This window comes from Pelodiscus sinensis, chromosome 3 (assembly GCF_049634645.1).
Source record: "Pelodiscus sinensis isolate JC-2024 chromosome 3, ASM4963464v1, whole genome shotgun sequence".
Lineage (NCBI taxonomy): Eukaryota > Metazoa > Chordata > Testudines > Trionychidae > Pelodiscus > Pelodiscus sinensis.
In genome coordinates, this window is record NC_134713.1 from 110,382,273 (window position 1) to 110,399,922 (window position 17,650).

The 17,650-nt window shown below is 40.7% G+C and overlaps 1 protein-coding gene across 3 annotated transcripts in view; it reads left to right on the forward strand.

Annotated features, from left to right (window-relative positions):
* TIAM2 (TIAM Rac1 associated GEF 2) overlaps positions 1-17,650 on the forward strand; it is a 184,616-nt gene that overhangs the window by 58,307 nt on the left and 108,659 nt on the right. For 2 of the 3 annotated variants that reach the window (XM_006114983.4, XM_006114984.4), the window contains exons 2-3: positions 11,136-11,247; positions 12,338-13,540. In XM_006114983.4, the coding sequence (XP_006115045.3) occupies positions 11,233-11,247; positions 12,338-13,540 (1,218 nt within the window). In that variant the 5' untranslated portion in view covers positions 11,136-11,232. Of the gene's footprint in view, positions 1-59; positions 226-11,135; positions 11,248-12,337; positions 13,541-17,650 lie in introns of those variants that run through there. The other variant, XM_014569522.3, reaches the window with a different exon arrangement.

Consider the following 17,650-nt stretch of genomic DNA (forward strand, 5'->3'; position numbering starts at 1 on the left):
AAAATTGAATATGAGGAGGGTGTGTAGTTTTACAGACAAAAATACATCCAGCATAGCCAAGGATCTGTTTTTAGCTCATAACGGCTGAACATTTTGAAGTGTTAAACACAGTTTCCTGACTTACTCGGGGAGAAAGAAAGGGAGTGTCTGTGTGAGTGTGAGTGTGTGCTGCATAGTTTTGTGATACATCAGGGAGAAGAGGCTGAAGGAGAAGGTTTTCTGAAGGTAAGGCTGGTGGGCAGTAAAAATTGGGAAGGGGGTGGGAGTGAGCTATCTTATCTGTCAGGCACAAGAACAATATTTAAAATAAAATAAAAGACCTTTGAACTAGAAGGCACTATGCAGAATGAACAGTTTTTTATCTCTATTACGTTGTCTGCCAAATATTGTGGTTTCTTTAGAATTACATCTATACCACATAATATAAGAGAATTGTTTTCTCCAAAGAATTCTGTATCTGTGATGAATTTAACTTGATCATTGTAACTGATTAATTAGACACTGCCAAATCACCTTACAGCTCAGCTGTGAAAGTGGTGGATTTTGTGTTTGTGGGGATGGGGAAGAGTTAAGGAAAACGTCATATGTATGGTATGCTTTAGTGTTCTGCTGAAAATATAAAGCTCTATTAGAGTTATCGCTCTATTCCATAACAATTAACGCACAGACTCTCTTTCTCTCTTCCTTCTTTCTTGGATTCTTCCTAGCCTGTCTCATAATTTCAGTAATTTACAAGAAATACAAATCACAATGGGCTAAAAGTTTCCTTCCTTAATGTTAAATACATTTAAAATATTGGAGGGGGAAAGTTCCATTCTTTATACTGATAGAACAGAGTAAAATGACAAGAAACAAGAATTTTGGCCTCATTGGTGTTTGGATCTCCCTGCTAGGTTCAACTGGAAAGGAAAAAAAATATTTAGACCTGATTGCAGATATAACGTGACTACTTAAGAATATCCATTTAAATTATTTGCTGAAGTATGACATTTCCATATTAGAGTAGTCAATTTTGAAATTTACACATAATCGTTTAAGTAACGGACTAGTGCGGTGCAGCAAGGTCCAGTTTCAATTTTGATACATAGGACAAATACAAGAAGTTGAAATAAAGACATACCTGTCAAAAGGTGACCTGTGTTAGTTCAGGGTACTCATGTAAACTCTGTATCAGTGGATAATACTCTCTCCTTTGGAGGAGAAAGGTGTGAGTTTAAGTCAAATAAGGAAGTTCTTTTTCCACAGATGAGATATTAAATAGCAGGCTGAACCATCTCCACTGGTTGTCCAAGTGGAGATGGAAGTTTTTTAACCGAATAAGGAAGACCTAGGTATGCTAACCACCATTCCCCCTTTAATGAAAGATAGTCTCATGTATGAGTGGGAGAATTATTGCTGAGCAATGGAGCCTTGCTCTCAACTAAGCGTCTTTTTGTTGGAACCCACAGTTTAAGATGGGCACAGTTGAGTCAACTTAGATGGCAAACTAGCTGACTGTAGCTGCCTCCAAAGTACATAGACCTCTTCTTCTGCCTCTTCCATACAGTTTATATGACAGTATTACTGCAATTGGGGGCAATTGTGTTATGGTGCGTGCACATATTAAAAGATAATCCCTGTCCCAAAACACTTATAGTCCAAATAGACATGTCAGGTAAAGGATAAGAGAGGAAATATTATTGGGTGGAATTTTCAAAACACCGGGGTGACTTAAAAGCACTAGCCCATTGAAAGTCAGTGGCATTTGTGTTTTTAAGTCACTGAGGTACATTTGACAATCCCATCCATTTCTCCTGTCTGTGAAGGAAGTGAGATGTAGGTTAACTAAACGACTTACCCAAGGTCATCCAGGAAGACTGTGTCAGAGGCAGAAATTGAACTCAGCTACCTGAGTTCTAGTCCAGTACCTTCACCACAAAACCACCCATCCTCAGGGTGTAGGACTACATATAATATTAGTTTCTGCACACATCTTGCCCACAAGCTTTAAGATGAAAAAAGGGAGGAGAGTTTGAGAAATTTACTCAGTTTGCTTGTAGTTCTTCCAGGCACAGAGCCCTGCACTCCCAAGATCTAACTGATTAGTTTCCTAAATATTTTGAAATATCTTGAAGGCCCTATATTAATCCACATTATATTTTGGTTTATACATTTTGGACAAAGCAGCTAGACATGAAAAAGACCTGTGAGATCACTGAGTTCATCCCCCTGCAAGGTCAGGACATCTCTCTGAGAGAGGGCACATTAGCTTTCTAACTACTTATGGCTACATTAACCAAAATTTGAACTGTCACTTTTGATTTTTGTTTAATTTTGGGGGGGGGGGGGGGGGGGTTATTGCTTAAGTGGTTGTGCACACTAGCCACTGTGTGTCAATTCAACAACAGTTAAAAATGATGGTCTTTGATTTTCCCGCGGAAGAAAATTATGTCTCCAGAGATTTATACTGTGTCAGACGTACTGAAATAGGATAAGAATCTTCAAGCTTGAATCAGTCTTCCATACTTCTCTAACCTGAAAAATGTTACACAGGCTTGGAGTCAGAAGAATGATTTAAGTAAGAAAAAATGATATTCTGGTTGTAGGGTCTGCAGTGCTGACATGTGAAGAGTGATGTAAACTTTTTGATACTGACTTTATATGTAAAACAAAAAAAGAGGTGGTTTTTTAAAATTTATATGTAAAATTAGAAGTATGTTTACAATGACTAGTAGTTTTAAAGATTTTTCTGGCAAAAATTGAATAATGATTACTGTTTTATGAAGAAAACTGTTGTCTGATTTTGTTTTCTTCTATAATGCATGGAACAGTTTTCTTTTTAAATTAATGAGAATCAGATGAGTTTGAGATGGATTTGGCTTCACATGGGATTTTTAAGACTAAATCCTATTTTTTGCACTGCTTTAGTTCATTGCTGGAATACAGTAGTATATAAATGCAAAATATTCTGCCAAGAATACCATTGTATAATTATTATGGTATATTTTTTGTCATAAGAATGTGATTGGAGCTGCAGGAATCAGAAATCTGTTTCTGATTTGTGAATTCATGTGACCAAAATGCATAGTTTTCAAAAATACTGTAAATTGTTGCCAGTAAGAAACTCAGTGTTTAATTCTGCTACAGGGTAACATTAACACCTCCCTGGTTATTTCAGATATAGATCAGTATACAGCCTTGAAAAAAGGTGAAGTCTAGCTTACTTTCTGGCTTTCTGTTGACTGTGGCACATTAAGCTGCAAACCAAAGTGGACAAAGAAGATAACTTATACTTAAGAAGCCTTTGATTCTTGTGGAATTAACAAAGAAAACACTAATCCCTCCAGTCCCTACACAGACCATATGATGTAGAGCAGCTAAGGGATAAATACAGGTAATTTGCTACAACTCAGTAGGTTGTAAAGTATCTAAAGTTGATGCTTTGACCATTGTGGAAAGGAGGGTATAAAATTGAGTTAAGCTCAAAAGAAAAAGTATCAGGAATTGCTGAATTGTTGAAAGAAGAATCTTTTCTAAAACTGTCTTTAGCTAGAGAAAGAGGGGAGACAGTTGGTCCAAGTCAAAGCCATAGCTTTCCAGACCACATAAGTGCTGTAAAAGAAAATAACAAACTGTCAATTTCATATGGGAGAGGGATTTTTTTGTTACACTGAAATACTTTTAGATTCTGCATACTCATAGCACCACTAATCTAGATGAGAGTTTTTTGTGGTACCCTTATTTGACATGCAGATGGATTGGTCGTGTTTGAAGACATTGGCACCACAATGTCTCTTTTTTTTTTTTTTTTCTTATTCCAGTTCAGCTTCCCTATCCTGAAGGTGAATATTACGGTCACTTACTATAAATTCCTGAAAGTCCTTTTAAGGTAATGTATACATTACGAGCTGGGGTGTGTGATTCCCCTAGCATACACATCCTTGCACAAGCTCAATGAAAGTTAGTGAGAATATAAATAGTAGTGTAGCTGTGGTAGCATGGGGAGTAGCATGGCTTAGTTGTGCCAAATACATATTTGTGAAGTTTAGGCAGTTTTGGGTGTGTAATATCCAAGCTGTTTAACCACTGCCTCTGCCCATTGCTACCACACCGATACTACTAAATATATTCATGCCAGCTCTCTTTGAATTAGCATGAATATGTGCAAGTGAGCCTGGAATATCCCCTCTTTGCTTGTAAAGTAGGTGTTCCTGGGGCAATTCTGCACAATGCACTGTACAATGCAGAGTTTTGTAGAAATTAACAGTGTGCACATAGAATTTCACTCTCCCCACCCAGAAATGGATTGTAGTGCTGCTAGATACCATTAGGGGCCGCTAGACTGAGCAGAGCCCATCTATAGAGCCGGTGGGCAATAATTTTTGGTTGGAGGCCACTCCAAGATTTTGGTAAGTAGTCAAGGGCCTCACTTTTAGGATGGATGTTGGGTGCAGAAGTGCTCACCAGGCAAGGGACTAGGGTGCAGGAAATGGTGTGTTATCTGAGAGGGAGCTTGCATGAAGGAGGGGGTTGTGACCTGGGGCAGGGGAGTGTGGTGCAGGGTCTGGGATGGTGTTGGGTGCAGGAGAGGATTATGCCCTGGGGAGAGGAGTGTAGGAGGGAGTACAGGGGTCTGGGATAGGGATGTTAAAAACTAGTCAACTAGTCGACAAGCAAATGCTTATCGAATAATCATTCAACTAGTCGACTAGTTGATTCTCCCCCCTTGCTGCCTCTATCAGATGGAGGCAGCAAAAGGGGGGGGGGAACAGGAGGTACTTGAAAGTGGCAGGGCTGCACAGCTGAGCCTGGGATCAGATGTGCAGCGCTGCTGCTTTGAAACACTGAGGCGGCGTTCAAAGGGGCAGCGCTGCACAGCTGATCTCCAGCTCAGCTGTGCGGCACTGCACACGTGGAGCCTGGGGCCCCAGCTGATACCAGGCTCTATGGAAATGCAACGCTGGAACCCAAGATCAGCTGGGGAGTCCCCAGCTGACCCTGGATCTGCGTGGCATTTCAAAGTGGCACCCGCTGGGGACTCTTGTGCATTTCATAGTTGGCACCTGCATGCTGCCCGGAGTCAGCGGGACTTCCTGCTGTCCCTGGGCTGCACGTGGAGTCCACATTCCTCCTTTGAAATGTACAAGAGCCCCTACTTGTACATCTCAAAGGAGGAATGCGCCCCCTACTGGGGCTCTTGTACATTTCAAAGGAGGAATGTGGAAGTGCCTATCGACTAGTCAAGTAGTCGATGGAAATTCCATCAACTACTCGACTAATCAATTAACCACTAGTTAACGTCCTTAGTCTGGGAGAGAGTTATGACCTGGGGGAGGGAGTTATGACCTTGGGCAGGGAGGTGCAGAGACTTTGGAAGGTGACCTGGGGGAAGGAGTTGTGGTGCGGACAGGCTCCAGCTGGGAAGCACTCACCTAAGCATCTCCCTGCCAGCAGCCCTGCAACACCCCCCCCCAAAGCAGGCTGGACTCCCTGCCTGTTGCAGCCCCAGACCACTTGAAAATACAGGCTGCTTGCTCCATGTGGCTCTCAACTCTGAGTGAGGGAAGAGGTTTGTTCTGCCCCCGTCTCCCAGGCCACTCTCTCAGCTCCGATTGGCTGGCTGTTTCCAGCCAATCGGAGCTGAGAGGTTTGCTGGGGTCAGTTCTTATTGTCCAGTTGTTTCTGGCCAATTGGTTCTGCGGATGGCTTGGGGACCGGAAGATCACACAAAACTTCCCCCGCTTGCAGGGCAGAGAAACATAGGGACTGCACTTTAAACCGTGGCAGCTGTGTGCCTGCGGATCCCAGCAGGGTGGTTCTGGCTCCCTGGGCATATTTTGCCCAGCCCTGATATAGATTAACTGTTAGTTAATTGCTGGGGGGAGGAAGAGGGAGCTAGCGGGATCATGACAACTGCAGTTCCCTGCATTCTCTGAGGGGAAGGAGAAGGCATTGTGTGCAAGCCTGGGACCAAGCTTGATGTTGCAGGGCTGTTTATCTCTCTGGATCCCTAGTCTCTGGAGGGCAAGAGAGGGGGATGCATGTCTGGGTAAGAGGGGTCCCATAGCTGGGCTCTCGGGGTAGGGTGGGTGCTGGTATCTGAGCTGGGGCAGCCCACGTTTGGGCTCTGGGGAGGTGGGTGTTCAGGCATATTGGCTGGGGGACCTTGCAGGTGGGTGCTAGGCTGGGGGGGTTGTAGATGTCTGGCTCCTTCCAGAGCCCAGCCAGGGCAGGAGGAATGACAAACAGTAATTGACATGCAATAAATTAATTCTCTACTCTCTGGTGGGTGGATGGGTGTGGGTGTTGGTGGTGTTACCCATATACTTGCTGACCTGTACTTTGAAATAAATCACCAAAATAATTGAAACTGGAATGATTATGTAGTGTTGTTTTGACAAAAAAAATCTGTAGAATTTTAAACTATTGTGTTCAGAATTTCAAATTTTTTTAAGCAGAATGCCTGAAGGAATAGACAGAAATCTGATTTTGGTGAGTTCTGGAGACTCTTTTGTTACATACTTAACTCCTGTCAAAGGCTAGATCATTTTGTCTCAAAAATAAGCACATACTTAAACAAAAAACCCCAAAAAGTGGGAAAAAAATAGAAGATCAGTAGCACTTGCCATGGTGTCTCCCACCGGAGGTCAATGCCAAGTGCTAAACAATAAGTGCTTCCATAAGAAAGGTCAGGGATCCCTTTACCACACTCATCTAAAGAAAAACACATTCATCTGTCAGTGTGGGCTCACTTAGATTAATCCACTACCTATTGTACAAACTCTGCAGTGGTTTGTACAAAGGGTTGCAATATGGAACCCGAGGTCAGTATTTTTACTAGTAGAACAGAGAGCTCATTGATAATATGGAGATATACCTATCTCATAGAACTGGAAGGGACCTTGAGAGGTCATCGAGTCCAGTCCCCTGCCCTCGCGGCAGGACCAAATACCATCCCTGACATTTTATTTTCTTTTATATCCCCTCGCCCCCAATCTTCCCATTTCTTAATTTCAGCATAGGAACTTCAGATAGGGTTGTGGTTTTTTTTCAAGTGGCCATGATATTCAGAGGAGTGGACTCCTGCCCATCCTTTTTCTGTGATGTCTTCTAGCAGTGGAAGACTGGCATGAAAACTTGTTTGCTACTAGCCAGAACGATAGGACATCAAGATTTTGCTGCCTGTATTCCATGAAAAGTCTCTATAGCGGATGCCTTGTTGGTTCACTAGAATAGCTTTCTGATGTCTGATCTCATCTTAATGTCACCAGTAAAAGAAAGGAAATACAATACCTTTCTCTTCTTCATGGGCTCTAGGTGGTCTTGCTAGCCTTAGTCTGACATTCTCCACATCTTCCTTCGGCCTTCTGCCCCATATTCCAATCTCTAATTCTTCAATATATCCTCAGACAGAAAATGTGTTCCAGTTAGGATTATTTGCATTTTTCCATGCATGGTATTACTATCACTCTACAAGCTAACTGCCCAGTTACATATGGGGCTCGTCTACATTGGCCCCTTTTCCGGAAGGGGCATGTTAATTTCAGCCATCGTAGTAGGGAAATGCGCGGGGGATTTAAATATCCCCCGCGGCATTTAAATAAAAATGTCCGCCGCTTTTTTCCGGCTTTTAGAAAAGCCGGAAAAGAGCGTCTACACTGGCCCCGATCCTCCGGAAAAAGCGCCCTTTTCCGGAGGGTCTTATTCCTACTTCGAAGTAGGAATAAGACCCTCCGGAAAAGGGCGCTTTTTCCAGAGGATCGGGGCCAGTGTAGACGCTCTTTTCCGGCTTTTCTAAAAGCCGGAAAAAAGCGGCGGACATTTTTATTTAAATGCCGCGGGGGATATTTAAATCCCCCGCGCATTTCCCTACTACGATGGCTGAAATTAACATGCCCCTTCCGGAAAAGGGGCCAGTGTAGACGTAGCCATGGAGTATATGTGATTATATTGCCCCGCCTCTCTTGTTGAATTTCCCCTTACTTTAATGTTTTACACTTAGTCTTAAACAAGGCTCTTAGTCTATTGAATTCAGAGTTCAAACAAATAGTTCATGGAGTGTGGGGTGGTAAAGGCAAATTTGACCATTTTTCCCTCAATGAAGTGCTTACTTTTTCATAACAGCTGAGCAATGGCAATATAACAAGGGTTAAGTTCTCTTTTGGAGCCTGGATTTTTCACTGAAACACATCATCCTTTTATTGGTTCTGATGGTTATTGGCAACACTGTGACAATGACATGGATCTGCCTACTTGGAAAAGAGATTGTATTAGTCTAAAAATAATCTTTCTAATGATTTCATAGTGATGGAGTTCAGTTGTGACCCAGATCCCTCACCACTGCCTCTTTTAATATCATTCAAGTGACACTCTATTCTTTTAGCGTGAGATTCAGCCAAGTATCGGACCTGTAAAGTACATGTAGGGATGTTAGCAAGTAATCAACAACTCGATTACCCGATAAACATAAGCTACAGAGCCTGCTACAATGCATGTCTTTGTTCTTGAGCCCAGAGAGATTGGAAGGACTTTATATGAAAGATCATAAACATGGAGAAATGTTTTTAGCTGCTGGATTTTGACATACGTTAATTATTGGGTGTGGTGGTGGTGTGTGTGTGTGTGTGTGATTTCTGGAGTAGTCTATTTTTAAAAATGTCATGGAGCACCTAGGGTGAAGACTAAAACCTTTTTTTCATGGAATGTCTAGTACAATTGAAAGTAAATAAACCTATTTTATCATCCTTGAATGAGGTAAGCCACTCTACAACTACACTGTTTATGATGACATAAAACGTTTAATAGAAACTGGTTTTGTTCGAGAGGTGTCCATACAACCATCCTTCCAAACTGTTGGGATAATTAATCTCTTAAACACATATGTGCTATGAAAAATTATGTTTTTATTCTTTAGATGTAGCTGAGGTCAGTCCTTCATGTTCAAATTATGGGGGTTTGAAATATGTGGTATCTCAGAATCAAAGCAACTGGAACTTGGCTTACAGTCCTTTTTCCAATGCACCAGTGTCATCTTGGATTTGGTACCAAACAGATTTCCCCAACTCATCTATATTGTAGGTCACTGAAGGAAAAATCTCTATACAAATATGAGGAAAATAGCAATGACCACGATTAATTTAGAGAGTGTTGATGCTCTGTAGTCTTGCAGATGTCATGATTTTTTATTTCCCTTGTTTTGAATGCTTAGACTGTCCTGGCTTTCTGAAGTCCTGGGGTGCTGAAAAAAATCCCATATCGTTATTTCTGTGAAATTTATTGACTGTTCTTTTGTACTTTTAATTGGCTCCTAGACTAACTGAGACCCTGTTATACAGATAATATGTCTTAGATAAATTTATTCCTTCACCTATTATACAATATGTTCATGGTATCAGACGTGCACAATGGAAGTTGTACCAATGACTCGAGCTCTGAAGAATTGATGTCTATCTTTTGAGGTTCTCAACAGAAGCTTGCTCACTACCCTTTCTGTTAAAAGGATTACCCCTCAATCATTATGGAGACCAGATGGTGCTTTGCCTGCTTCTTTGGACAAATTGGATTCAATGTCCCCTTATGAATAGAAATAAGCCTCTCAATGCCTCCTTGCAAATGTACTTTATTCTCTTATACGTAGGCTCTGCATATAAACTCGCTAGTTTGTGATCTGCTCCTATTGGAATGATGAAAGCAGGTTTGCTAAAGATTTATATTGACCGAGTAACTGGGAACTTGACAACGTTTATGGATTTTTTTTTCCATTTTGTTAATTTCTATCTCATCTTAAATGTATGTCTCTTCCCCCCCCCCCCTTCTGTTGTTAAATCCATTGTGGTGTATACTATTATTAAAGCAGCTTTATATAATTAATGATTTTCTGGGCATAAACAGTACCTATAAAATAAGGGAATGCACGAATATCTAAATTCTTAATTAAAAATATCAAAGTAGATTTTTACCATAATTTTTACCATAAGATGTTGAAGTCCCTACATTTAGTGAAACAAGTGGCTCGATGTAAGTGCTTGTGGCTTTTGTGTACAGTGGTGTGTAGATACTGCAGAACAAGGTAAAAAATTATATACTTGTTAGATATTTGTTCGATGGCTTGTGTCTAGGGCTCTTGGTCAGTAATGTTTTTAATGCTGGTTGGTGACTTTTAATTTAGGTTATCCTAAAAGTTAGTCAAACACACAGCTTGCTGATGAATTCCTGCGTGGTTCTTAATATATAACATGGACATAAAATAATCCGCATTTTTGGTATTTCTTTAAAAAAAGAAGCTAAATCTTTCAGTATATTTTTTGTTTTGTTTTGTTTTTGTACCAAGAGGATATTTTTTCAATTGAAAATGTCATAGTTCTTTGTACTCTTTATGGATTACTTGTAACCTCTCCACCAATTTTATTTTAGTTAACAGTATATCCATTAAACTGATGTTCTAATAGTGTTTCCCCAAACTTTCTCTCCAGTGATGCATTTTTTCTACTTAGTGTTTTCAGTCAATAACCTGCTGTTGAGTTCTGTGAAATTCAGACCCTGTCCTGTTGTTTTGCATTACAGACTCTGTATTATATGTGAACAGCTAATGTATTCTCAGCCTCTCAATAGCCGCTTTTGTCTTCTTACCTTTTGGTGTGTGCAGAGCCCGGTGCTTCCTTTTTGTTGTTTTACTGGAAGATTAATTTAAAATCAGAATAAACTGTACGGAAAGTTTGGTGGCTGGTTGGCAGAGTGAGTTACCCAGTAGCCTTTTACCTCTGGGATTGTAGCTGGAATTAACCCAACACGAGACTAAACAGTTCAGTATAAGTGGTCCAAATTGTAATGCATACTTGCACAGCCTGATGGAACTTTAATTGATGTTACCAAAGCAAAATGCAGAGTACTGGAAGTTTGTGTCAATTCATCATTAAAAGTGGAGTAAGAAAGATTCAGAACATAAAAAACACCCCAATATTAGGTTCTATTGCAATGATTTCACACCACTTACCAAACAGTGTATAGGACTATGTAGCAGCTGATATATAAAGACTCTTAACCAATTCTCTTCTCTCTCTTTCTGTATTGCCTTATTTTTATGTTCATTTATCTGATAGCAGAGGTCTATAAATGTATTGACTGAGGTTTTTTTTCCTTGTTTTTGAATTTTTCAGAAAGTTTGCATGGAATGTCATCCTGTTTTTGGAAAGTGTGGTGGCTGGTTATCAAGACAATTGGAAGTATGCTGACTGCTAATTGCACCCACATTTAATGGTGATTTTAGAGGTATTTCCGTTTCTATTTCATATAATAAACCATTTACCAGAAGACTTAATGAAAACTAAATTGGGTGGTGGTAGGGAAGGTTTTAAAATAAATGTAATGTAAAAATATGTGTATATGTTTTCACAATGAGTTAATTCTGAGTAGCCTGTAAGGAGATTGCTCCAGTTTTGTCCAGCCCAACAGTCTGAAAGTTAATATGAAAAGAAGCACCAGTTACCATATCAACATTGAAAACACGGTTTAGAATGACTTGTTTTATATCTTTTAAAAACATTCTTTATTGACATTTGTATGTATGTTGCAGCCAATGGAGTTTGAACCCAAGTAAATGTGGGCTGATTTTGACATTTTATTTTCAAGTGAATTTATATGGGGCCAGATTATACAACCTTCTCACGCTAGCAATTTAACTTCTCCTGTAACTGCTACTTTATGGGAGCAAGGATTGCTCAAGTGTTTTCTGTTGAGTGAACTTCCAAACTTCTGTGTGCTGAACAAACACTGTGTACTGTTTTGTATTAAATGAGGGATCCAGCTATTCAAAAAAACCAAGCCCCCACGCCCTTCTCTCCCCCCCCCCCCCCCCCCCCCCCCGCCCAGATTGGCTCTTTTTAATCATTGCTGAACAATTTACCAAAGGAACATTTTATTGCACAGAAGCTAGTTAAGCTGAAACTGCAGTTTGCATGTCTCCTGGCAAAAGGGGTTTTCTGAAAGTACAGTTCACTGTATTTCTAAGTAGTGATTATCCTGTTGTTTCCTTTTCATTATGCAATTGTTCTTGAGAGTTAAAGGTTTTACAAGTTATAAGATGTTGCTGCCAGAGGTGTGGAAGGAGGGAGGTGTTGAAATCGTTTCAGTGGGGTTAGATGTCAGTATTTAGTAGCTTTAGAGCAGGGTAACAAACCACACAAAGAATGAGCTTTCCCCTCTACCCTCCCTCCCCCAGAAAAAAATAAATACTGAAAATGGCTAGTGACTCTATTTGGAAAATTGTTTCATACAATAAAAAATCTGTTCCTGTCTAGAGTGTAAAAATGCTCTATTCATCTTCTGGACACTGATACTAATTATACTTTTCTTAATTTAGTGGAAAATGGGGAATTCAGAAAGCCAGTACAGTCTTCATGGATCAAAAAATCACACTACTGCTGCATCAGGTGCCAAGCAGAAGCCTTGTTCTCTGAAAATTCGCAGCATTCATGCTAATGACGAAAAGTCTTGCTCCTTGCATGGATGGGGGCACAGCAGCAGTGGCACTAACTACAAATCGAGATCACTAGCTAGGAGCTGCCTCTCCCACTTCAAAAGTAACCAGCCTTATTCATCAAGGATCAGTGACACAGTGGCTAAAGCCTCTAAAAGCAATATCCATGCCAAACACAGGACAAATGCCCTGGGAAACTACTGCCAGGGGAACAATGCAGTGTTTTTGCCTGAGAATGGTTTTCACTATATTGACCGTGAAGCTGCAAGTAATCATGTTGCCTCCAGGGATTGCAATGGGCATCTTTTACATTGCTATGGAACGAATGAAAGCCTAGCATCAACCCCACCACCAGAGGACAGGAAGAGCCCCAAAGTTCTCATTAAAACACTGGGGAAGCTGGATGGCTGTTTAAGGGTTGAGTTTCACAATAGTAGCAACAACAAAGTTTCTACAGAGGAATCCAATGGACCAGTCCAGCTGTTGAGATACTCACCTACTTTAGAATCAAAATCTAATGATCTGCTAGATGTGAGGAGGAACTCCAGTACCGATGACACTTCAAGTCATCGTCTATCTCCCACCGACTCAAGACTTAGATCCAGTAAAGGAAGCTCCCTGAGCTCAGAGTCTTCATGGTATGATGCTCCTTGGGGCAACAATGGGGATATCAATGAGCTGGATGGCTCCTACTTGACCAGGAGCACTGCTGATACAAGTATTCATGCCAGTTTTCCCACAAATGACAGCAAAAAGTCCTTCAACCAAAGTTCATCTCTTTCCTCGCTCCGCGATCTATATAAGGATACAAATTTAGAAAGCAGCCCATCATCCACGCTCAGGCTGTCTGATGAATACATTAGTACTCATGCTAGCTTAAGCAATCGCGTTTCTTTTGCCTCAGATATTGATGTCTCTTCCAAAGTAGGACACAGAGGCCCTACACAGTACTCTTCTTATACCCTCCCATGTAGAAAATCCAAACCCCTAAATGACGATGCCTCCAAGAAGGACACATTAAAAAGCAGAATGCGACGCATCAGTGACTGGACAGGAAGCCTCTCTAGGAAGAAAAGAAAGCTGCAGGTATGTGAAAAACTCATCCTAAAGTCTAGTGCTGAGAGCCAGTTTGTTGATACCTTTCATTAGTGTAAGTCTGTGTTTCATTTTTCAAATATTTAATCAATGATGGGTGACCCCTTTGGTAAATTATGAAATGTGGACAAAGACTGTACTAGAGGCAGTTGGAAAATTTCAATTAAAGGGATTTAAAGAAAAAAATTCTCCCCCATCCCTGCCTGTTGTTCCATTCCTCTCTTCTTTTCATTTTATGGAAGCGAATATATGTTGAACCTCTCTAGTCTGGGACCCTTGGGACCTGGCCAGTCCTGAACCGGAGAATTTGCCCAACAATGGGAGATCAATATAGTCTAGCAGCATTACAACAATTTCTCTGCTTATTGGGCTCTTAGAAGACATTTAGGGGTAAGTTAAAGCTAATAATAGCACAGAACACTCAGAGCCAGGACTGGTGGCTGTAAACAAACTTTATGGGATTGCAGGAAACTTGGCCACACCCAGGATAAGTGGACATGTGGCTAACCAAAATCATGCCGGATCACAGATGTTGCCAGACCAGAGTGCTGGACTAGAGAGGTTCAACTTTTATATCCATGAGTAGATTTTCAGGTCACTGGCTTTTCATGAGATGAATGGGAGATTTTAAAATAATTTTCGTGTTTAAAGCAAAGAGATCTGATCCTATATATATATATATATATATATATATATATATATATATATATATATATATATATATATATATATATATATCAAAACATCATTTGTAGCCTCCAAGTTTAAAAAAGGATAAACCAGGTATCTCCAAATCCAACTGTACACTGTGGGGCTATTGATTAAACCTGTAATTTTTATGAAGATGGTTTTTATCCAGCTGACTTCTTCCTATGTATGATTTTGGCTTCATAATTCTCTACGTAAAAAAGCTGAAGTGCCGTCTGGTTATCTGGTAGGTGTCTCCTTAAACAGACTAAGGCTAATCCTCTCAATGGGAACTGAGGATAACTCTGATCAAGCCTGAAATTCCTGTCCCCTGCTCTAGCCCCCAGAATAAGCTCTGTAAGGGCCAGACTGTGCCTTGCACAACTGGGGACTGCAGAAATTTCTCTCACTCCTATAATGCCTACCGTGAAAGGCTGGCCCAAGTTGTGCTGTCTGTGCTCTCCTTAGTTCAAGGACTGCTCCCTTCTAGAACTGCAGGGGTGCGAGCCACCGCAAAGGTGAGCAGAAAGGCGGTGGGGCAATGTATCTACATCTTTATAGCACCGGCAGTACTATCTAGTTGAGTTAGATCACACACTGCTCCCTAAGGTCTGGTGCAGCAACCATGCTTCTCCGGTATGCTGGGGAGATTTGGTAGGCACTCTGCCTTCCTGAGGCATAATCTTCCCGGAGCTGGTCCTCACTGCACACTACGACCAGCATCAGACACAACTTCAGGGCACGGCATGCAGTATTGGGTGCCAAGAAATCCAGTTAATTTGCTGATGGCCTGCATACATTCAGAGAGAGTGTCTCAGAATTCAGCACTCAGAAACTGAAAGCTGCTCAGTTTGTTCATTATTTTACTTGAGACTTTTTGTGAGTTAGAATGGAGCCCTCCACTTTCTTCAGGCCTTATCTTTTCACTTCACTGCTAGAAAACAGGACAAAAATGAATGAATAAAAAGTGTATTGGCTTTTTACCCCAGGTTTCACCAGTGATATTAACAGCACTGAATATTTAGATTCTATAAAAATTCATATCAGGCTCTAAATATGATCTCTGCAACATAGCTCTTTTGCTGTGAATTAGTGAATTACAGCATTTTCAGAATGATAAGCATAAAGGGATTCTTGGCTGTTTTGCACCAGCTGTGTGTACATAGTACAGAGACTCACTGACTTCCCCAACAGCAGGGAGTGTTGCTGGTGAAACTGTATCAAATCAGGCTCTGACATTGGTGAAAGGAATCAACCCCAACTCTAATTAAGGTATCTTAATTATGGGACTGAGAAACAGAGAACTGTGTTATAGTTAAGGAGTCTAGCAACAGCAGGTCAAAAACATGTAGCTTCTTGTCCATAGACGTAGTTTGTTTGGCTTAGCTGGGTCCTGATCACTTTACCAATTTTAGACGTGTAACTGGCTCAGAGGACAGCTGTCTTTTACATGGTTACGGTGGTAATGTAGATGGATCCTTAGAGAGAAAAATTCTGTGATAGTATTGGTTTGGGGCTCATTGAGTCTTTGCAGTTGTAACGAGTAGTGGCATGGTTGACAGTAAACACAAGTTATTTGTTTAGAGGGCCCCCAAATGAGGCCCTATTAGTAATTTGCAAACCTAATACTATATTCTCTAAAATAACTGAAAATTGGCCTTTTTGTAGGAAACTGGTTCTGAAGAGCAATAACAAAATATTAAAATGCCAGTGTTTCAGCAGGTTCCCATGCCTACAATGGGTTAAAGAAAAGGGAAATGGAGATTTCCAAATCTTACAAGAGAATTGCAGCTAGTTGGTGCCTGGAGTAACGCTAGGAGTTGTATAATCTATGAGATGCAACCATCTTTCAGGCACGTGTGTAATATCTTTTTAAAAATTTTTTCTTGCCTCTACACTTACACTTGGGAAAGTGCTGTTGCCTTCTTTCTCTTGTTCCCCGTATCCATTGTTATTTGGAGTTGAAATAAAATTATCTTAACTAGCCAAATAAATATGAATCCAACTCTCACCCAAATCTGCATGTTAGGATGTTAGTTCTCTTTAACTTTCATTGGTGTTTAGGTTTACTGCTGCCTTTAGTTGCAGGTATGAACTTCAGACACTCAACATGATTCTGATCTCAAGTGACTTTTATACTGACATAACTCAATTGACTTCAGTGGAGTGATTGACCCCTTGGTAAAGGCTCCTTCTGGGTCAGGCTGGATTCTCACTACCCGGTACTGAAGAATGTGCTAACTGGACCAATTTGTGTTGTGTTTATTGATTAGGACTTAGTCTTAGGACGCTAAGTCAGTAATAAGCTCTGGAAAGGATAGAGACCAATGACCTGCTAAAACTAGATAGCAAAATAGGTGCAGCTTTCCTATAAGACTGAGCACAGTGATCTACAAGATGTAGATGTTAGAAGGGTCTCTTCCAGGTTTAAATTTAAATGTATTGACTTGGCAAATAATCTTTAAATTACATTTGGCATTTCTGAGCTTACTGCCGCAGCAACCTTCTTGCTGAAAAGTGACCTTTTTTGTGACATCTGTGATGGCATGGGATCTCAGTGTTGCTCTTGGCTTTATGTTGGAGGTCATCATACTGTCAAAACATAGCACAGCTTCTCCCAGTACATTTTTGATGTGTAACATCGAAGATGTGGAAGAAGTGGGGAGGGGGGAAAAAGCAGTTGCTTCCAAGCTCCTGGTGTGACTAGTTCAGAGGAGACCCGTATTTGTTTATTTTATCCATATGTAGAAGTCAGAGTGCAAATAAATATCACTTTAGAAGCAGTATAAACTTGAGCAAAAAATAACACTTCAAGAGTAATAGTGCTTCTGGCTGAGCTATTTACAGCCCTTGGGTATTTTCAAATAACATTTGTTAATTTTTTTTCATACAAAAGGAAGCAAATAATTTCTCTCTCCCTTAATTTTTAAGCATAATGTATTTTAAGAATATCAGTAAAATACAGTTGGATGGGAGATAAATCTAACTTGGTGGAATGTTTCCCCTTAACTGTAATTTTGCTTATAGAGCTAATTCTTGTGGGATATTAAGATGCCCGAGTGCCCACTGAAATCAATGGGCATTGGGTGTGGTGATGGCTTTGCTGAGTTAGGCCTTAAAGCCTGGATTTTCCTATAGACAGACTATTTCAGGATAAGGGTGTTAAGTATTGGGTAATTGACTAATCGAACAGAAAATGCATTTTTGCATTGACTAGTCAATAGCATGCCTCTGCCTTCGAGGGGTAGCAACATCCTTAGGGCTGTTTTAAAATGCAGTGGACTCTCTTGCTGACTCTGGACTCTGTGCAGTGCTGCCACTTTGAAATGTCACGGGGAACCTGGCATCGTCTTCCTCATTCATTTCAAAGTGGTAGCACCGTGTGGAGCCTGGGATCAGCTGGGGACTTTCAGT